Source organism: Heliconius melpomene, chromosome 17 (genome assembly GCF_056956725.1).
Source record: "Heliconius melpomene rosina isolate 202511_hmr_F chromosome 17, ASM5695672v1, whole genome shotgun sequence".
NCBI classification, from domain to species: Eukaryota; Metazoa; Arthropoda; class Insecta; order Lepidoptera; family Nymphalidae; genus Heliconius; species Heliconius melpomene.
In genome coordinates this window covers 11,961,905-11,984,787 of record NC_140405.1, presented here as the reverse complement: position 1 = coordinate 11,984,787, position 22,883 = coordinate 11,961,905, and the positions used below count along the sequence as shown (strand labels likewise).

The 22,883-nt window shown below is 37.5% G+C and overlaps 1 protein-coding gene across 4 annotated transcripts in view; it reads left to right on the top strand.

Annotated features, from left to right (window-relative positions):
- Positions 1-7,796: 7,796 nt before the first annotated feature.
- LOC146530307 (transcription elongation regulator 1-like) overlaps positions 7,797-22,883 on the top strand; it is a 29,267-nt gene continuing 14,180 nt past the window's right edge. The window contains exons 1-15 of one of the 4 annotated variants that reach the window (XM_085200814.1): positions 7,797-8,112; positions 9,754-10,087; positions 10,745-10,898; positions 11,097-11,276; positions 11,499-11,618; positions 13,082-13,258; positions 13,650-13,744; positions 14,871-15,006; positions 15,312-15,395; positions 16,361-16,577; positions 16,842-17,034; positions 17,650-17,773; positions 17,982-18,220; positions 18,804-18,922; positions 22,203-22,353. In XM_085200814.1, the coding sequence (XP_085056940.1) occupies positions 7,922-8,112; positions 9,754-10,087; positions 10,745-10,898; positions 11,097-11,276; positions 11,499-11,618; positions 13,082-13,258; positions 13,650-13,744; positions 14,871-15,006; positions 15,312-15,395; positions 16,361-16,577; positions 16,842-17,034; positions 17,650-17,773; positions 17,982-18,220; positions 18,804-18,922; positions 22,203-22,353 (2,514 nt within the window). In that variant the 5' untranslated portion in view covers positions 7,797-7,921. The remainder of the gene's footprint in view (positions 8,113-9,753; positions 10,088-10,744; positions 10,899-11,096; positions 11,277-11,498; positions 11,619-13,081; positions 13,259-13,649; positions 13,745-14,870; positions 15,007-15,311; positions 15,396-16,360; positions 16,578-16,841; positions 17,035-17,649; positions 17,774-17,981; positions 18,221-18,803; positions 18,923-22,202; positions 22,354-22,883) is intronic. The other 3 variants (XM_085200812.1, XM_085200811.1, XM_085200813.1) reach the window with 3 other exon arrangements.

Here is a 22,883-nt window from a genome sequence, read left to right as displayed (position 1 = left end):
GCGTTTATCATAATTATGTATTATAAAATAGGTGGAAATTAAAATGAAAAAAATGAGGTATGATTGAACTCTCTGTTTTTTGTAACTTAGGGGGTGGTATTTGAATTATGTATTTTGTTATTTGAATCTGTCACCATTAGGTTAAAATGGTTTTTTAAAGTGTATCTAATAATAATATTTTTTTTGCATAATATTGTTTTAAAATATATTCTGTATAAGTAAAGGTTGTTTTATTTTAATTATTGTCATTATGTACCCTTGTTTCACTTTCGAGTACACAGTATGCATGATAGTGGACGAGATGAAAGAGGTCTGCAGAGACTGCGACGAGCATTTGCCGCTTCGTAGTCCGGGCCTACCCCGCTAGTGGATGAAAGTGAAGGCGAATAAAAAAGTAGCGTATAAGTACTTATCTATATACAGGAGTAACACGATCGACGGTTCAACGGCTGTTATTGGGTAGAGGAACTCAGTCCTTGTCCATTTCACCTCGTTGGCAGATATTTGACATATTGTGATTTCTTGGACAAATTCGGATTCTTGAAGAAAATTGGCAAATACAGCTGTTTTAGTATTCAGCTTTAGCAAATGATGAAACAATAATATTATACCTATTCTATAGAGCAAATGAAATGCCTGTTAACAATTAGTAAATATGGTGCATTTGAACGTCGCATGTTAGTTATTAAACAATGTCCAAGAAAAATAATATATCTTTTTATTTTTTTGTTCTAAAATATTCGCTGAACTTCTTTATTTGTTTAAAAATCAATTAAATCAGCTTCACGCAGTATCCCGCACAGAGCAGGTTATGCAGAGGGAACCTAGTGTTAAAACACTACGTTCCCCACTTTCTTCCGAATTTTGGAGGCATTCAACGCCGCGCTTTTCATCGACACCAGAGTTAAGAAATGGAAATATAAATGTAAATAAATATGTCACTTCTTCAAGTGGGGATCGAACCCACAACCGTCGTGTTGCAGTCACACCCTTGTGCAGCTGCGCCACGACGATTTATTTTTTTATTAAATTACAAAACATTATAAACGATATATTCAAAAGTGTAGAACCGACATTACAAAAAGGTTTAATACTAAATCAAACATTCTACCACGAAAAAGAAAAAAATAAAGAAGAACACAAAAAATTCAAACGCAATTACTTTCACAACAGCTTTTGTTCAAACCAGACCCCCTGTCATGGCTCAAATTTCCAAGTAAAATTAACAAAACAATAGAAACTACATTTACAAATAAATTAAATCCAAATAAATAAAATAGAAAAATGGCATTAGTACTAAGAAAAACCATCACGCCAAAAAATGTGCTTTTTCTAAAATGTATGAAAGGAAGAAAACTATCGGCCGCCGTTTATAAAAAAAATACAGCACCATTATGTAAGTTGGATATTATTTATTATAGTGTTAATAATTAATCATTTAGACTTTAATATTTATTGATGGGTTATAACAAAATATGATATTCCTCTATATTTTGAACTATTGCATACATAGATATTAACTTATATAGCTAAGATTTGGTCACTAGTCATGAATGATGAAACCGTAAGAAAATTGAAAACAAAAAATCTTTTATGTATGCTCGACTTACCGCTGGTACTATTGTTATTTCGGAGAACGGGAACGGTGTCTGACGGTGAAGAACTTCCATCTATAATACTCGGCTCGAGTCTCGTTCTTCGAATAACATTCACCAGCTCGTCCACACCGAGTATTATATATGGATGTTCTTTGCAGCTTGTGCGGCGTTCGCCAACCACGATGCTAAAATTACACTTTGCTGTGGTGATTTCAAGCAATTTCGAAGCTACGCAGAAAAGAAAGGTGATTCAAAAAATGAACCATGCTGCGGATGCCCTTGCGGACCTTGTGGTCCGTGTGGACCCTGTGGCCCTTGCGGACCCTGTCGCTGCCCTTGCCCATGCGGGCCTTGTGGCCCTTGCGGACCCTGTGGGCCTTGCGGTCCGTGTGGCCCTTGTGGCCCTTGTGGCCCATGTGGACCTTGTGGACCATGTCGTTGCCCATGCCCCTGTGGTCCTTGCGGTCCCTGCGGTCCCTGCGGTCCGTGTGGACCTTGTGGACCCTGCGGCCCTTGCTGTCCATGTCCATGTCCATGCCCTGGTAAATGCCCACCTCCAAAGAAATGTGAATATGCTGCGTGCCCGCTATGTGGAGCTCAACCAATGATGACCGCCGCAAGTGCTACCACCGCTATACCCCCAGATAGTATCTCTCAAGGACCGATGAAAATGAATTCGAAAGACTCTAAAGCACCACGCATTTCTACGTCCATAAAAATGACACCATAATATTTTTTAAATGTTCAAGTTACAATTTTTATATTAAATGAATCAATATAATTTTACTTTCATTTTAACCTTTTTCGTCTATATGTGTCTACATTAGATAATCACTATTAAAATATATGCATTAATGTTCATATGTTTATTGGGATTGTGAACACGTTTAAATATTATTTAAAGAACCCTTTTAAAACGATCCATACAGCATATTCATCTTTACAGTCTTTGCGGCAGTGCGACATGGATACAGAAGACAAAGGCTTTCATCACATGCATTTAATACATGTAAGTCAAACGATTTACCCATCCATTCATGCGATAACACCTACAGCGCTTTATTACCAAGAAGATCATGTCCTCGTATAGATACAAATAATACAGTTTTATTAAATAGAAGTTTTACCTCAAAAAAACGAACATATGCAGCTTACAGTCGTCTATACAAACGAGAATATTCAAAACCCTGTGCTGCTTGTTGTCCATGCAAGCCTTGCTGCAGCCCATGTAAAAGCTGCACGTGTTTGCCTCCACCTTGTAACACTCCCCCTCGCTGTCTTCAATATATGACTGGTTACTACTACTACCCATATGGCAACTGGTTCTGTGGACCTTACCATGTTGCTGGAGCATGTGCATGTGTGGATGGAAAATGTCCGTGTCCTTGTCCCAAATGTTGTGCAGTATGTGTCTGTACCATACCAAATACAGAAAATGAAAAGGAGAAACGAAAATTGAAAGACAGCTCTTTAGCTGCCGAATCTCCTTGTCAAACTTTAATAGAATTACGAAAACCTCAAACTGGATATCCGAAATTGTTCGATTCAAAAAAGACTGAAATCAAAAAAGAAACAGGACCAATAAAAGAATTGCCGTCAATATTTACATCAATGATAGATCCTAGTCAAAGGCTTTCACCTCAATGCAATTCAGATAGAAAATCACAGAAAAAGTATCCAATTTTATACAATAAGTTAAAACGGAGTTTTCATACACAAGCAAAATATTTCAATAAAAGTCACTGGGAATTAATTACGAACCATACAAAACGGACCGTATAATTCTCCCAAGACAAGATATGCAAAGTATCGTACAGGAAAAGACAAAAGGCATTTTTTAAAACACAACTTAAAATATTCTAAGCATGAAAAATTTGAGAGGATAAAAAAGATTTTGAGTTATTTGAACTTTTATATCCCTAAATTGGCTAAATTACAACTATTATAATCATAAATAAAAGTTATTGAATTTTTAATCTAGTTTTATTTCATATATATGTCTAGCATATAATTTATATATATATAGAGAGAAAATTAGGGGAATACAGGGTTATGAGTTAAGACACTCCACCTTTTTCTCACCGACTATTTTAGAGATATTGCGTTTTAAGGTTTTGGTGGAACTCGAAATGTTCGCTTTGTTTACCAGAGCGTAGTTTTTTATTTCTCATAAGAACAGTATAAATAATAATGTTCATTCTTTCAAGTGTGTATGGAACCCACAACCAGTTTTTTCCCTATTATTATTTTAAATTAAGTTCATGTTTCAGTTCGCAATGTAATGAAGAGAAATAGTTGTAAGAGAACACAGTCGCTATTTTCGGCGAAACGCAAAAACGCACAGAATGAAAAAATTATAAAAATTGATAAAAGACTTCATAGGAACATATCGTGCCCTACCTTCACTAGGAACTTAACATGTTCGTGCGAAGCACTACTATCGAAAGTTAAGAAAAGATCATCATTACACTGCCAGATGAAAAATCTAAATTTCCTTAGTGACAAAGTATTAAATAACTTTTTATTACCAAATTATCTGAAAAGATCATTATCTACATCGGTTGTCGCTTTAGCAGCTAAGTGCTGTTGCCCAGCGCCATGCAGTTGCCTTCCGCCACCCTGCAATACTCCTCCTAAATGTATTCAATATATGACAGGATACTATTACTATCCCTATGGTACATGGTTTTGCGGGCCATATCATGTATCAACAGGGGCGTGCGGTCCTTGTACGGGACCTGTTAAGCCAGGTGGTCCTTGTGGACCTGCACCGCCTTGTCCATGTGGACCTTGTGGACCTTGTGGACCTTGTGGACCTTGTGGGCCCTGTGGGACTTGTGGACCTCTTTGCTGTTGTGGAGTCACGTTAGGTGGAAATCGACAACCTAACAGTAATTTCAACCCTAATGAACAATGGCCAATGTTTTACACATATAATTATATGGGTAATCCGTACATGCAATATTATAATAACTATGCCCATCAAAATCAATACGGACAGTATAATGCAGGTAATGCTCACGTTCCTTACAATCTTCCTAATCCGCAAACATTTGATCCGACAAAGAAACAATATTCTCAAACGCAAATCCAAGATTCAAGTACGAAAAGTTCTATTAGCTGGCCTCCTCTAGATGAACCGAAAGTATCTACATTAAACCAATCAGCTCCAATAATTCCAAATCCAAGTGGGGCTCAACCAGATAAGAATCCGTTCTACAAACCACCGTATTCAGCACCACCTTTTCCATACGATTCAAAACCAACCCTGTCCAAAACAAATCCATTTACAAAACCAAAGACGAATGCACGCACTATGTCACCCCCAAATTTAGGTGGAATCTGTTACTATACGACCAAGTATAATTCTAGAAATAAAGGTAACAAGATCAAAGTCGAAACAAGGAAGAATATAAATACAAACAAAAAAGGATTTTCTGCTGAAAAACATAAGTCGAAGAGAAAATTTAATAAAAATGATTGGAATATATTTGAAGGAAAATAGCTTTATATATTTATTAAATAATCACAGGAATTAATCAGTCATAGTAATAAAAAGTATTCTGTATTTTTTTTATTTTTTTATTATATTTTAGCTTAAGAAAATATGTCACTATTTTCTGAGGGTTGAAAATTTCAAATAATAAAGTAGAGTCGTTTAGTACGATGAGTATATTTCATTCCCACGAATAGGCATCGAACCCGAAACCACCGAGTTAACAGCCACTCCCTTATGCACCGGGCCATGATGGCTTTACGTTTCAAGACAATAATGTATAGTTAACGGTATTTTCTACTAACATTTCCTGTTCTTCCACCCTGTAACCCGCACCCAACAGGGTAGGCACAGGGAACCTGGGAAAACAGCGTTGAAACTCTGTTCCTATTATGACACTTCCGTTCCCCACTTTCCACTGATTTCTTTGTCTCGTAAGCAGAGCGAGGAAATGAAAATATTATAAATTTCATTTTCTTGAGTGAAAATCGCCCTTTTCGTATACAGTCGCACGCTTATGACCCTACGAGAAGATAAACGGTTGTAACATGTGTATTTTATTTTGTTTGAGCTTCAACGTGTTAGTAGAATAATTATAAAACTATGTTTCCTGAATTCGATTGTACCGTCAAATAGAAATAACATAAAATCATTAAACACAGATAGTTTTGGATATGGGTGGAAAATTGGAAAAGACATTTGTTATGAGTTATGACAGGTTTTTTTATTTTCAGGGAAAATCAGAAAATTTTTTTTTTTTTATTTTCCCTAGCCGAGGCGATACTATAGTAGTGGCAAATACGAAATTCTTTTATTACTGCAAAAAATAAACATCAAAAATCAGAAACTATTAATAAAAGATTTTTTTACAAAGCAAAACATGTAGCACTAGCGGCCTGTCAGCAGCTTCGCCCGCTTGAATTACATGATTATTCATTAACTAATGGACCCGGACGCGGCTTCGCCTGCTTGAACTAAACGAATATTTATTAAATATATTTATGAAATTATTTTCAGTTAATTAAAGAACAATATTAATGTTAAGCATTGTTTTTATGTATCTCATAAGGTTGAATCGGCGCACGCCATGTGTGCGTTAAGCAAGATCATTTTGGGTGACGTTTTCTTAAAACAACAAACACATTTTGTAAATCGTAGCTTAGCAACGGTCGCGTAGTGACTGTTGTGGTTGTTATTAACATGGCAGAATAAATTACATGTCAAATTAGAAAGTATTTTAATACATTAGTGTATATAATGTAATGTAATGTTATATAGCCTATAGCACTTCTGAAGAATGCAGCTTTCATACAAAACAAAAACAAAGTAAATGTGACCAGTAGATCCAGAGATCTTTGCGTTCAAACAAACAAACAAACTCTTCCGCTTTATTATATTAGTATAGAAGTATAGATAAACAGAATTGACGAGTCATATGTGTTGATGTCGATGACTGATTTAATTTACTCGTTCACAAACAGCCTTAAATGTAATGTTATTGATTTGGATTTATAATATTCTTTGTAAAATAACTGTAATGATTACATATTACAAAAAATACCCAAATCAAATCGAATAATCCAATATTGAAATCGAATTCAAAATAATTGAATGAATCGAATATCGAATCGAAAATATTTATTTGAGAACTGCCTCAAACCTCCTTCCTTCCTTCCTTCCTTCCTGTTCTAAAAGTCGGTTAAAAATACAGATTTATCACAAACAAATACAAATTTATTTTAAGTATAAGTATACATATGGATTGCTGTATATTTGTAGGCAAACTCATGCCTTGAGTTCATTCAAATGCCCATAATTTTATTTTTAATGGACCGATTTTGATAAAACAAACTTTAGATGTTAAGTTGAGTTAAAACAAAGTAATTGGTGAAAGTTTGAAGTAAATCGGTTCAGTACTTTCGAAGATTAGCGTGATCATACATACATACATACATACATACATACATACATACAGACAGACAAGAAATAAAAAAAAAACATTTTTGCTTTCTATTATTCTTTTTAAATACCCCTCTATCCATTTCAGTCAAAAATGTTAAATGTACAGACAAAATATTTTTACTGTTTTATTATATATAGAGGTTATAATTTAAAATCAGCATAATTTAACAAAAGTTAGGTACTATTTTAAGTACAAAACATATGTAGTACCTAGAATAGTACTGGTACCTTACTTATGTTAAATTATAATGCTCTTTTTTATATTAGAAAAAAAATTATGTTATCCATTGCCAGATACTTAGTATGGTTATCCTTAGCATTAGCTATTCCCTGCCAGACACTCCTAAATCCTAATAAGTTATAAGCGCCTCCGAACATATATGGAGCAAATAATATTTTGTTATAATGTGTAAAATTAAAATTAAATATGAATTGTTCTTGTTAATTACTACTTATAATATTAGTACATTACATTCATAGGCGCTTGTAATTTATAATTGTGTGCTTACATGTAAAAGAGATTCCATAAATAGAATTATGAATTGAAGAGTTATATATATTATAATAAGTTTATTTATAGTCTATTTATATATACATCAATTATTTTAAAAAATATAGTATTTAAAGACTTATTCTATATCCGTAAATATAGAAAGAATTCCAATAAATCGAACCTTATACCAAAAATCGGAAATTTTTAATCTATACTTAAAACGGCAGTCCCTATCGAAGCCACTGTCCGCCATTTTATGTATATGTTGTTTCCGCCATTGTAAAATGTGGTCTTAGTGTTCGCAAAAACATTATTTAGTTATGCGGAAATAAAGAATTTTGTGATTAAAATATAATAATTATAGTACTAAAAATGGAAGACGAATATATGGATACACAGGACTCTAATATAAATGATATAATAAACCGCACGAATGACAATAACGATAGTACAAGTGATCCTAGTAAAGATTTTGCCGATGTTTCCAATTATGATGATGTTTTCGATGATGATGATGCTGGGAACGGATTCCGAGGTGGTCGTGGTGGTCGGGGTAACTTTAGGTATACCTTACTTTCTTTTCTAATTGAAAAAAAATATATTAATCCTATCCTAGTTTTGGCTGTTTTAAATGCCTCTTGTATTGCTATTTTAAACATATTTACATATTAATTGCTTATTTATTTATTTAGTAGTAAGTATGAAAATAAGTAAGTAAATATTGTTATAATTATAATTTTTAAGAAATATATGTATATTGAGTTATGCAATTCATATAGATTAAAACTTTTATATTATGTATTAATTTTTAGTTTTGAAACTAAAAATTAAGCTTTACGTTTATTATAATACCCTGTTAACGTCTCTATAATGTATTAAAATGGTAAGAATAAAATTCTGATTAAATATTTAGACAAAGCTTGGTATTCAGTTCCACACTCATTCACATTTTATAAATTTGGTGTAAAGTGACAAAGCTCAGTGTTTAAATAAATAAGTTCCCTTTTGGTGAAGTAAAAAATTATACATGCTAGCGTCTAACCACTTTATGATTGTTTATTATGTTTCTTCATAATTCATATATCAATTATCATGATATGTTATTTTCCTAATATGTACGTGATATATATATTGTATGCAAATTATGCAGATTTAAGCTAATTGTAGTGTAATATTAAAGAGCCATTGTTGAGCTATGTCTAACTGTAAACACAAAGGTTGTGGATTTGATTCCTGCTTGGAGGAATTAATTACTTTAATTTGCCTTCTCTGGCTAGACAAAGAATTTTATTGAGTTTTCATCAATCAATGAAACACAATGTCTTAAATTTAGGGGAAGAACATAAAACTTAACTTTTCTTGATATTAAATTTGTTTTTGAAAAAAGCTATTCTTCTAAAGAAGAAACATTACTTATAGATTGTATACATCTCGTAAAAATATTGGTTAAAATAAAATCATTGTGTACTATATACTTAACTTCTTTAAAAAATATTGAATTTTTTACAAACAATTTTGTTATTCTTCAAAGATTAGCATCTATACACATTGTTTTTAGCTCTGCGATGATTATTTTGCCTCTGCGCCACAACTGGCCTCAAGATCAAAAGCAATGAAATAAATATTAAGTGCTACAATTTATTGTATAATTTTTCGTATTTTATTTGCCTGAAATTCGGTTTTTTTATGTTATTGTTGTGCTGTGGGACAGCATTTGACTGTCCAACACATAACCATTGTTTTGGGCTTGATACTTACTCAAAGTGAGCAAATAGGCTGCTATAGTGCATGTAGAGACTCATTTCACTGCAAACACAAAAACAGTGGGTTTGTAGTGAGAGGACAGTCCCTATAGTCCCTATCTAATAAGATTAAGTTCATCATTCCGCTCACCACTCAATATGGTATCCCAGTTACTTCTGTAAATGTACAAACACATAATGTACAAAAATATAAAAAATAGAGTGGCTGAATAATTTGTTTGTATAAACACACTTGTCTCAGGAACTATTGGTTTTATAATTAAAAAAACTTGTATTGCATAGTCCATTTGTCGCAGGTATAAGCTAAAATATAACTACTGTACCTTAAGTCTGAGTTGCCTTGGGCCCTTAAAATGTGTCATATGTCATACACACCTTGCTTATTTGAATATAATCTTTTGTTAAATTAAATTATTAAATAATAATATGTATTATAAATAGGGGCAGAGGCCGTGGCCCACCACCAGGCTGGATGAACGGGCCCCCACCACCTATGAGGTTCCGTGGTCGAGGCTATGGACCTGGAGGTCCACCAATGAGAGGCAGAGGTTTCTTCAGAGGGAGAGGTGGTCCACGCTTTGGACCCAACAATGGACCTAACTTTGATAACAACTGGGGTCCAATGGGACCACCCCCACCTGGTATGATGGGAGGGCCCCCTCCGTTTGGACCGCCACCTGGTATGATGCCGCCAGGTGGTCCAATGGGTCCTCCGCCTAATATGATGGGCCAGCCCCCTCCGTTTGGACCACCAGGCATGCCTCCACCTAATATGGTAAGTTTGGTAGTTTAGTTTATGTTTAGATTTTTCTTTAACAAATGTAATGTGAGGAAATAACCTTAGCTTATTTGATATGTTAATATATATATTTTTTAATGCTAAATAAATTTTATTCCTTTTACTATAACAGTATTTAAGTTTTAATTATTTAATACTACTTTTAAAGTTGTTTTTGTGAAATTTTTATTTAATATAAATGATTGTTTGCAATATAATTGCTACAAAGTGTTAGTGGCTAAAACTTCAGCTATCTATTATGGATATTGTTTTTAAAATAATAAATATTATAAGGTCACAAAAATAATTCTAATGAGAATATTAATTGGATAGTACATGCGGGGGAAGCCCCAAGTGCATAGCCATTGTAAAATATATAAAATATATAAGTTCCCTTTAATTTAAGTAATAGGCATTTGAAGTTAGTTAAATTTTTAATGACAAAAACAGAGGGCTGTGTATGTGTATATCTATATGTCAGTATTCATTGTAGCTCCCAAACAGATGAGCTGATTTTGACTTAGTTTTTTTGTTTGAAAGATGACTTAATCGAGAATGTTTTAAGAACATGAAATGGGTTCCACTGTGATTATTAATTACTTTTTATCTCAAATTTAAGTAATTGTTTTAATTATTTCAATATATTTTCCACAGCCCGCACCAGAACTATGGGTGGAGACGAAATCGGACGAAGGCAAGTCTTACTACTACCACGCTAGGACACGGGAAACCACATGGACCAGGCCCCAAGAGTCACCCACTTGCAAAGTTATTACACAGGCTGAGATTGAAGCTATGGCCAATAATGGTAAGTGTTACTTAGTTTCACACTGTATCCAGCATGTAAGTAAGTAAGTAAAGGGAACTTAGTGTTGAGACAGCCTGTTCCCCACGCACAATATTGAACCCACAAGCATTGTGTTTCTTACAGACATACTGCTATTTCCAAATGCGTATGCGTATTTCTATATATATATACTATACAGATTTTTTTTCTTTTAAACAGCAACAAACGGTCAACCGATGCCCATGAACGGCCCAATGGGTGGTCCCCCTATGGGCGGGCCCCCAATGGGCATGATGCCTAACGGCATGATGGGTATGATGCCCCCAGGTGTGGGTCCTCAGGGCCCACCGCCCGGTGCTATGCCCCCATTCATGACCCCACCGCCGTGGGTTAAGGATAGTGAGTATATTATTATGTACAATTAATAATAATACTTTTAATTAAAAAAAGACACAATTTTATTTGATCAATAACATTTTTTTTTTAATTTAACAATCTCAATGTCTGAAATTTAATTATCAAATCTTTAGTAGTTTCTGATATGGAATATAAAATGTATCATAAAGCATTATATAAATAAGTGATGCGCTATACCTTCTCAACATATCAATTTGTCCACAGATAACACACAACAAATGCAACAAAAACCAGATAATCAACAAGAGAGCCAAGACATGGATGATGCTCCACCGGGTGACTCAGCACCGCAAATGGACACTACGGCACAGCAAGGAAATAAAGGTTGGTTTCTTTTTTTTATTTAGCTTCCCGAGCCCTGTATCCCGCATATTGTGGGATATGCAAAGGAAAGTTAGTATTGATATAGTCTGGCAAATATGTTATTGATAATGGGAAGCACGCGCGGTAAATTGCGCAGTATACATATGCGCAGGAACGTTCGATCAGTGTTACCCTGTTATGTTGTTTCACCTCACGCTTAGCAAATCACATTTACCTATACGATAATTAAAATATCTGATCATGTTTATGTTGTAGTAAATTATACAAAACGAAAATTTTATGAGGATATCTAAATATCGCAAAATAATCAGCTGTTCCATACATTGTTGTCGATGAAATAAAATAAAATCAAGACTAGTCCGAAAAGTATAATAACATTTTTGAGTCAATAAATTATTAATCAATTCTAAGCTTCTGCTTATATAACTAATGGCACATGATATTTAGTTATATGTGTATATACTATATACACACTTATGTACAACATAAACATTCAGTGTGCATAATACAAGCTTATAAACTATGCAATATGAATAAAGAAATATCTGGCAATATTTAAACTTCTTAAAGATTATATAAAAGAAAATAATATTGGGTAAATTATTTCAATAAATTTTGAGGTACAAAAAATGAGAGTGCGGTATCCCTTTGCCCTAGTTTGCCATTTGCGTCAGTGTGAGCGCTACGTCCTTACAGGAAATTCGCACCCACACATCTTTAAAGGTACAATCGAGCTCACACTATATTGTTCAAACAAGAATATAATTAATTGTAAACAAAAATGCCCTTTACCGTTTTGATTATTTGCTATATTATTTGTCAATTTTTATTTTTTACTTTCTTGCATTAACGTTTTAAATAAAACGGTAATAAAATTTTGATTTAATTTGGAGATATAATTTATTAACATAATTTATTTGTTAAGACCTCTATTTCCATTATTAAAAAAAAATTTTACTATGAATTTGGATTGAGAAGATTTGTATGTGGCCTCATTTTAATAATTTAATTCAGTTTTTTATTAAATTTTTCAATTTACCATATCTTCATTTTGCATGTTGGTTTGGTGTTTTTTACTAATTTTTATAATATTACTAGATAAATATCCTCTACTACGCCATATTATATTCATATTTCATAGTAATGAACTGATAGCGTTGCACTCGACTGTACCGTAGCCCGGTCACACCCCGCAACGATTCCCCGCGAGCCCTTACCGGGAATCGGTCCATGTGCAGACATCAAAATACGCTTTCTGCGCAATTTGCCGCGCGTGCTTTCCATTATCAATAACATGTTTGCCAGACTATACACTCAGTCTCCTCAGACATTGCTGATTTTTTTTCTAGTTTACTATTTAGAATTCTTAAGGCGCGATTGAAGATTATCAGCTCTTTTATAGTTTGTTACTTTTTAGAGTTTTTTGTGGAGTTTTTATATATTAGTAAAATATTTATTTTTAGCTAACATTCCAAATATGGCCAGTGGGCCAATGGGCAATATGCCCAACATGGGTAACATGCCCAATATGGGCAACATGCCGAACGGCGCTGGCGGCGCGTGGGGGGGATGGTGGGCGCCCCCCATGGTGGCCCAACCCCCTGGCATTGCAGCCGCGACAGCTGCTGTCCCAGATGCAGGTGGGTGTGGGTTCGATTACTAAGTTACGAGAAACATAGGGGCATTTTCTTTTATAAATTTTAGCTAACATGAGCAACATGTCGCCCTCGCTCTTAAACTTGATTAGTTATGTTACATATGTAGCTTATGTATTCTGAGATATAAGCTATATATTATTAGGGTTCATCTAAATCCGTTCAGTAGTTTTTGCGTAATGTAGAACAAATATCCGTCGTAACTTAATAATAGCAGTAGTAGTTTTCTCGATAAATGGACTATCCAACATAAACTTTTTTCTTGATTCAAACCTGAGTTCCTTAGATTATTGCGTTTAATAAAGCAAACTCTTCGTATGTTCGTCTTTGTTCGTCTGACCTCAATAATTGATGTTATTTGTTTTATAATTTACAGTAGGTGCGGCAACGCAAATGTCCCAGATGGGTGCTCCGATGGCAGCCAGTGAAGCTCCCGCGGAGCAGCCTGCTGCGCCCTCTAAGGAGGAGACGGTGAGAATTGTTTAGATTTTTTAGTTATCGATATTTTTATTCGCAAACCGGCTCACTCCATCTGCATGAACATGACAAGATACACTTAAAAACCTTGTTATTTCTTGCAGAATACTTATTAAAAATATTTATGTATATTATTGTCGTAAATATTATGCATATATTTTATTAATAAGTGTTATGAAGGTTTAATACGTCATTTGAGGCCAGTCAGGGCGCAGGGACACAAGCATGTGATTGTAAATGGGACAGGTTGTGGGTTCGATTCTCATTCGAAGAAATGAAATATTTCAAAATTACTTTTATTACTTTTAATTAAATTTACTATCTACAAACGTTATTTATTTTGCATAACATATCTTCATCATCTTGTTTTCGGTATTTCTTATAAAGTTCACATAATTGGAGTTAACTGGTTTGCGAATTAAGATATAGATTCATATATTATTAACTAGTGACCCGCACACGGCTTCGTCCGCTTGAACTACCCATTTACTTTCACATCTGAATTACTTTCATCTTGTAATAACATAACTAAATAACTAATTAGCGTGCATAAACACACAGACACAGAAAAAATAGTGAAACGAATTATTATTTCTTCATATTTTAATTTACTATTTTAACATACTTCGCTCTGGTACCATTAAGTTCCGCCACTTAACACGCATTGTCTCGAAAAATTCGGCGAAAAGTGTTAACACTAGGTTCTCTGCCTTCTGCCTAGATTAGACAAAAAAATTAGAAATATTTTTGGTTTCAATTACATTGTGAAGAACCCTCAAAAACTAATTTTCACATGTATCTTACATGTACAGACACTCATCAGTTAAATTTTATTATAATTATAAATATATATTTAGGTCATCTAATTTAAATACAATGCAAGTGCAATTTAATTTGAATTGAAGCGACGACTATGCTTGATGAGAACATATTATACTCAGTACGCGCGGGCAGTGGATTAGTTGTGGGATTTTTAAATAGTTTCACAAAAAAAGTTGAAATAAGATATTGACGGAACACTGTAAAAACTCATAAGTAATAAAGATATTATACTTTCTTTACAGGTAATAAAAATCTTAAATACTATCATAATAAATACTATTAAATTCGTATTTTCTAGGTTATTTCACCAGAGTTACAAGCGCGAGCAGCCGAATGGACTACGCACAGAGCTCCCGATGGTAGACCATACTACTACCACGCCGCCACTAGCCAGAGTGTGTGGGAGAAGCCGGCACCTATGAAGGAGTTGGAGAGTGAGTCACTAGATCCTAGACAAGAGAGGGACTCGATAGCCTACTACTATCCATACATAAAAACTTATATTGTTAAATTTTACATTTGGCTCCCATACAATAATTCATTTTTCTTAACTACGATTTAAAAAAAAGGTGAGCTTAGCATAATTTGGAACCTATTTATTTCTCTTGAGTGGCCATGAAGGTATTGGAAATAAAATCAATTTCGATCTGACCCAAAAAATGGTATAGGGTTTTTTCCTTTTGAGGTAAAAATCTTTTTTTTTTTATATAATAATGTTTGATTGCATCTTAATTTTCAGAACTAAGAGCGAAAATAGCGCTAGAGAAGAACGAGAAGTCGGACAAGAAGGACGGCCTGGAGATTATTGACAGTAAGATTGAAGGTTTGATTTATTTATTAGATTTTTTTTTTAGCTTCACGCTGTATACCGCACATAGCAGGTAGGCAGAGGAAACCTAGTGTTAAGACACTTTATTCGTTAGAACAATTCCGTTTCCCACTTTCCCGCGTATTCTGAATAATTTACGCATTGAGTGGCGGAACTCAACACGTTCTGCCTTGTTTTGCCAGAGCGAGGAAATAACAATATTAAATATTTCTTTCACGAGTGGAACTCGAACCCACAAGCACCGTGTTTACGCTACGGCGGTCTAATTTTTAACAATTTCACGCTGTATCCTGCACATAGCATTTACTGCTATAATTATGACCAAAACCCTCCAGAGGAAATAAAACTTTTTGCAAACACTAGGAAATATAACCATAATAACATCTTATATATAGCGACTTACAATGTTAAAACTCTGTCGACTTACTCACGCCTACTATAATTAAAAGAATCCTTAAATCTTACAAAAAATAAATATTAATTATTTACAGCCGAATTATAAAAAAAAGCTTAGAGAATTTTAGTGTGTGTTATTTTAATATATATAAGCTATATTACTGTAAAGTTTCATCTATGAGGCCGTCGTGGCGCAGCGACACAAGGGTGTGACTGTAACTCGACGGTTGAGGGTTCGATCCCCACTCGAGGAAGGAGAATATTTATTTACGTTTATATATATATCCATTTCTTCACTCTAGCGTCGAGGCAAAGCGCGGCGTTGAGTTCTGCCACTCAACACGCAACGCCTCCAGAATTCGGCAGAAAGTGGGGAACGGAGTGCCTTAACAATATGTTCCCTCCGCTTACCGTGCTGTGTGCGAGATACAGCGTGAAGCGGCTTTTTTTTTCATTTAAATCTGTTTTATAATTTTTGCATCAAACTAGTACAAATATCCATCCTCACAAACTTTTACATTTGATGCATTACTAGGATATATTTTTTTTTATTTCTCTACCAGTAATAGACGTAGACGCGCACGCGGAGGCGGTAGCGGCGGCGGAGGCGGCGGCGGAACGCGAGCGTGCCGATCGGGAACGGGAGCGGGCTGAGCGGGAAAAGGCGGAACGGGAAAAGGTCGAGCGGGAGAAGGCAGAGCGGGAAAAGGCGGAAAAGGAGAAGGCGAAGACAGACAAGAGCAGGCCGGTGTCGAGCACGCCTATTTCGGGCACACCGTGGTTAGTGGTGTTTTCACGCTTTACCCCCATATAATAGGGAAAGCATAGAAAATTAATATATATATTAGTGATGTACAGAATATTTTAAATGTAATATTCATGTGATGTCCACTCACGATTCTATAATTCTTATAACTCATTTACAATGTATTCCACTTAAAAGATGCCATAAATATACAAAAAAGGACATTTTTTTATTATGTACCCACTGAATATGAGAAGAGAACCTACCTGAACCCCTAACTTTGTTTTTTGTCTACAAAGGTGCGTAGTGTGGACAGGCGACGGTCGTGTCTTTTTCTACAACCCTACTGCTCGTCTGTCTGTATGGGAACGACCCGCACAGCTGGCTGGCAGAGCTGATGTGGACCAAGCTGTTGCCCATCCACCTAATTCCAGTGGTACTAGTGCTGCCAGTGCCAGTGCCCAACAAGCCACTACACAGGGGAAAGATGTAGTGAGTTATATAGTTAATGTACAGTATGCCAGTGATAAATTTATATGTCGCTGAGGTCGCTAGTAAGTGCCAGTGCTGGTGGGCAGTGTAGCTAGTGTTCACCATGCTAAAATATAGGAACTACAAGTACAGGTGGCGAAGCCGTTGCCCATACATCTAATGTCAGTTCTGGTAGTGCCAGTGTCAATTCTGGTGCCCCCAATTTATGCCAGTGACAAAATTATATGGGATAGATCTATCCAAACATATTGTTCAAAAGGAAGATACTTCACGCTGTATCCCGCATTTAGTTTGGTAGGCAGAGTGGACCTAGTGTGAAGACACCCTGTTCTCCACGCATCGTGTAATTTTTGTATGTTTAGTGGGGGAATTTAGTGCCGCGCTTTATTTATAGGGATGCAGGGAAGTGATTTTTTTCTATAGCTTGTAAAGATATATTATTTTTGTCTCCTTTTTATTTTTATTACAAAGATTTAAAAAATATAATATTTATGTTCTAGAACAACAACAGAAAAACAAATGTTTTTTTCGTTTATTTCTAGACAATTGAACAAATCTATGATAGTTTTTTTTTTTTTTGGAGAACAATAACAACATTTTGGATCTTATTTCTAGAATAAAGACAAAGCGGCGGCCAACCAACAAGCTAAGAGCTCGAACGGCGATCTGAAGCGTAACGCTGAATCGGAATCATCCGACTCGGAAATCGAACCTGCTAAAAAGTCCAAGCCTGAAGAGAGTAAGTATCTTATTGCTTGATTTTTTTTAGAATTTCACTATTTGATATCGGAAATTTATAAATATGGGAGATTATAGAGATGCACATAAACAACTTTTTATTTTTCTTTTGCACTACACCATCTTATCATTTCCTATATTGCATACTGCACTTAGTGTCGCTATCCTAAAATAATTAAATAATTTCCTTAATATTCTTAAACCCAAAGCGGCGCCAGTACGCAAACGTGGCACACAAAACATCGATGCCGGTAAAGAATCAGCAATGGAAGCTGAGTCCCGGGCGGCCATCGCCCGAGCCACGGTGCCCTTCGACCAGCGAGTGCGCTCGTTCCTTGAGATGTTGCACGAGAGCGACGTGTCCGCCTTCTCACCGTGGGAGAAGGAGTTGCATAAAATTGTGTTTGACAGTCGATATTTGTTGCTGGACTCGAGGGAGCGGAAGCAGGTAATTGAATTTGTTACCCTTTTTTTTTAGGGAATTCGATCGAGAATAGTCGTTTTTACAAGCTTTTTTTGTATTCGGAATTTATGGATGGCAAAAATTGATGTTTGAAAGTAGATTTTTTTTAAAGAATATAGTTTGTAAACTCAACCCTCGAGGGGGAGAGGGGAGACGGCTTTAGGGTAAATGACCCTCTGGCCGTGGGATCAAACTCCGCCCATTAATACGGACGTGGCGCTGTGTTGGCCATAGTGAGTCTGGACAGTTGTCTTTAGGACAAGAGTGAGAAGGCGAGGGGGCTGCGTGCTGCTGGGCGGTCAACCCAGCCGGGTGAGAACCCTGGTTGTCCAGAGGCCCAGATTAGCGACCACGGGAAAAGCACTCATTCCATACAATCATCCCTAATATACAGTCACGCACAGTCGCTCATTTTATATTGTCACGCACGAGAGCAGGCGTGCTGGTAGTCTGTCCATTGAATATAGCCTAGAGCCTGGCTAATATATACTCGTCGACAGTACTGTACTTACAGTAATAGACTAACACGGGAGTGCAAAGGAATAATAATTGGTCAATTATTTCCCAGGTGTTCGACAAATATGTCCGGGAGAGAGCAGAGGAGGAAAGAAAGGAGAAAAAAAACCGACTACAACAAAAGAAACAAGCGTTCAAGGCCCTTATGGAGGAGGCGAAGCTGCATTCCAAGTGAGTTGAATAGAACTGCAGTAGAAATTCGAATGATCGGACTAATGTCATTAATATCTTCTTCATCCTGGCATTAATCCCGGCTATTGCCAGGGTCTGCCTTCCTACACAACCTACTCCACTTTGCACGATCTTTTGCATCCTCGGTGGTTAGACCATTGGCTCTCATGTCCTGCATCACGACATCCAACCAGCGCTTCCTTGGGCGTCCGGGAGGTCGCACCCCAGGGACTGGTATAGCAAGGCACTTGCGTCCGACATAGTTCTTAGGCCGGCGCGTAACGTGGCCAAACCATCTCAAGCGACTCTCTTGGAGCTTATCCGCTACGTCACGGACCCCAAGACTACCTCGAATGAATGTGTTGCGTATGCGGTCAGACCGCGTTACGCCGCACATCCACCTCAGCATCTTCATTTCCGTGACGTGAAGCTCCTGAGTGTGCCGAGATAGTGCTGGCCAACATTCGCTGCCGTATAAAAGAACCGGTCGGACGATGCTCTTGTATATCAGCCCCTTGAGCTTGGGCGGTATTCTGCGGTCGCAGACCACACCAGTGACCTCCCGCCATTTGGCCCAGGCAGCGCTTATCCGGCCATGGACATCGTGATCGATGCCTCCAGACTCGTGCATAACGGATCCAAGGTACCTGAACTTCTCCGACTTAACGGCTGGCTCAGGACCTATAAGGATGGTGCTCGAGTCCCGGCTCCCGCAGGCCATGTACTCTGTCTTCGACACATTTAGTTTAAGACCGCCGTTCTCAAGCGTACCCTTCCAGAGGTTCACTTTACGCTCCAGCGTCAGTCGGTTCTCGGCAATGAGTGCTATGTCGTCGGCATACATCATCAGCCATGGAGGCTGGTCCTGGATGTGAGCCGAGACAGTATCGAGCACTACATTGAATAAGAACGGACTAAGAGCCGAGCCCTGGTGAACCCCCACCGTAATAGGGAAGGGTCTAGTGTCGCCAACAGCAGTCCTAACCATAGAAGCGGAATCGTGGTACATGTCTCTGATAATCTCAATATAGGCCTCAGGGATCCCTTTGGATCGCAATGCCCACCAGATACACTGACGAGGCACACAGTCAAAGGCCTTCTGCAGATCTAAAAAGGCCACATGCAGAGCTCTCCTTTTTTCCCTGTATGCCTCCATCAAAGTTCTGAGGGCGAAAATGGCGTCCATGGTGCCCGATCCTGGCCGAAATCCATATTGAGACTCAGAGATAGTACACTCTCGGCGGAGCCTGAGGTCGATCATGCGCTCGAAGAGCTTCATGGTATGACTCATAAGCTTAATGCCCCTATAACTACCACAATCTTGAACACTGCCCCTTCCTTTGTAAATAGGGGTAATGAAGCTAAGCCGCCACTGATGCGGCATCTTACCAGTGTTCAAGATATGGTTAAAAAGGTCAGTAAGCATGAGCACACCAAGAGAGCCCAACGATTTCCACGCTTCGATCGGAATGTCGTCAGGTCCCACCGCTTTTCCGTTCTTCATGCGTCGAAGGCAATTACGTGTTTCGTCAAGGGTTATTGGGGCAATAAGTCCGAGGTTAGGCGGTGGGTCGTGATGAAGACTGCATGGGTGCTGAGTATTCAGCAACTCCTGGAAGTAGCTTCTCCACCTTTCCTTCACAGAGGCATGACTACAGAGCAGCGTGCCCTGGGAATCTTTGACGCAAAGACATTTTGCGATATCTTGCGTCACTTTATCACGGGAACGTGCTAGTTTGTAAATGAGCTTCTGCCCCTCCACAGTTTCAAGTTTATCATACAATGGTGACAAACTTTCACTGCGGGCTCTGGCTACAGCTCTTTTACAGGCACGTTTAGCTACTGTGTACTCCAGTCTGTCTTCAGGAGAGTTGGATTCCTGCCACTTCTTAAAGGCAGCCTTCTTTTCACGAGTCACCTCCTGCACCTCGTCATTCCACCACCATGTCTCCCTGTCGATGACACGTCCTCCCCTAGAAAGGCCAAGAACTCGCCTGCCCGCCGCAATGATTGCCGACTGAGCCCGATCCCAAGCATCCTGAGCAGTCTCGGTGTTCGTCGAAATATCGTGACTTTTCACCTCTGCCAGGAAGTCGGTCTGCATCGGTCCATTCAGCAACCACCACTTGATCCGAGGCCTACGTTTCTCGGCTACTTTCTTCTTCGGAGTGACGTTAAAGTCCATGACAAGAAGACGATGTTGGGCCGTTAGGCTTTCGCCTGGAATGACCTTACAGTTAGTTACCCTGCCCATATGACACCGTCTGGTCAATAAGTAGTCTATTTGAGTTGAGTGGGACCCGCTCTTATACGTGATAAGGTGCTGAGAATTCTTTTGGAAGAACGTATTCACGACGGCCAGATCAGACGCAATACAGGTTCTCAGAATGTTTTCTCCCTCTGCATTGCGAAGACCGTGCCCAAAACCCCCGTGAACACGTTCATACGGCTCAGCAGCCTTACCGACGTGCCCGTTCAAGTCCCCCCCAAATAAGACCACTTCGGTAGACGGCACAGCAAGTAGCACCCCTTCATACTGCTCCCAGAATGTCTCCTTTTCGGCCGCGCTACATCCCGCCTGGGGAGCATAGGCACTGATTAAGTTTGTGATAACGCCCTCAATCAGTACCCTCACTCGCATCAAGCGGTCGGAGCGACGGTCAACTTCAAGGAGCCCATTCTGAAGCTCTTCAGAAAGCACTACCGCTACACCGTTTCTACCCGAAGGTGACCCAGTGTATATAAGCCGGTAACCCTGTCCGATGTTACGGGACTTATTGCCCTTCCAGCGTGTTTCCTGGAGGAAGGCACACTGGACCCGACGTCTCATGAGTACATCTGCGAGTTCCCTGCATCGTCCGGTCAGAGAGCCAATATTCCACGTTGCAAAGCGGAGTTTCCCTCTGGGTACTAGCGTCTTTAGCCGTGCCCGTACATGACACGGTAGCCCTTGCCCACTTGTCACAGGTGTAGGGCGATGTGCCTGCGCGTCGTTTTGCGGCGACGCCCTAGCCGTACCCAGTCTTTTCTTTCGTTGTCGGTCCATATAAGTGGCGGTTGGCGGTTTTTAAATGGAGCGACTGCCGTCTGACCTCCAAAACCCCTTTGTGGGGAAAACCGAAGGGAGAGGAAAATAGAAGGGTAGGATAGGAAAAGGAAGGAGGGATATAGGAAGGAGTATATATTGTTCGAAATCCGAAGCCATTAACGTTTTTTTTAAAACTTTTGTAGTCTTCACATATATTTACACAATATTATTATTTTAATTACCATTTACCAGATCATCATTCACGGATTTCTCGAGTAAATTCAGTCGCGACGAACGTTTCAAAGGTATAGAAAAAATGCGGGACAGAGAGATGTGCTTCAACGAGTACATAGTCGAGGTTAGGAAGCGGGAGAAAGAAGAGAAGGACAGGAAACGGGAACAGGTAAGGGATTGAGAGTAATTGGAATGAATGAATGATTGTTATGTGGCACAGGTTTATTATATTTTTATATATATATATTTTTTACATTTCGGGATTTGAACCTGCGCCCCGTGATGCGCCTTCAAACACTGTGATTAATAAGTTATAGATATAAAGCTACGTAGATATTTTTCAGGTTATTCCTTTATTATAATAATAATTATTACAACTTTTTGTATATTGGGTGTATTCGTACACATACGTTTGCTAATGGTGAATCGATTTTGTAGCGATTTAAGTTAAAGCTTTTTCAATTAAAATTTAAGAAGTTATTTAAAGCTATTTATTTCAATATTAGATTTTTAAAAATAAATTTAACTTAGTTATGTCTGAGGGGTTTTTTTAGTGCAGCATATTTACATAAATACAAGTTAAATTATTTTTAACAGCCATTTTATTATATTTTATTGTTCTGTTTACCACAGACAGAAAATATATTTTGAATCATGAGATTTCTTTTTATTTTATACTTTTTTTTTCAGATAATTATA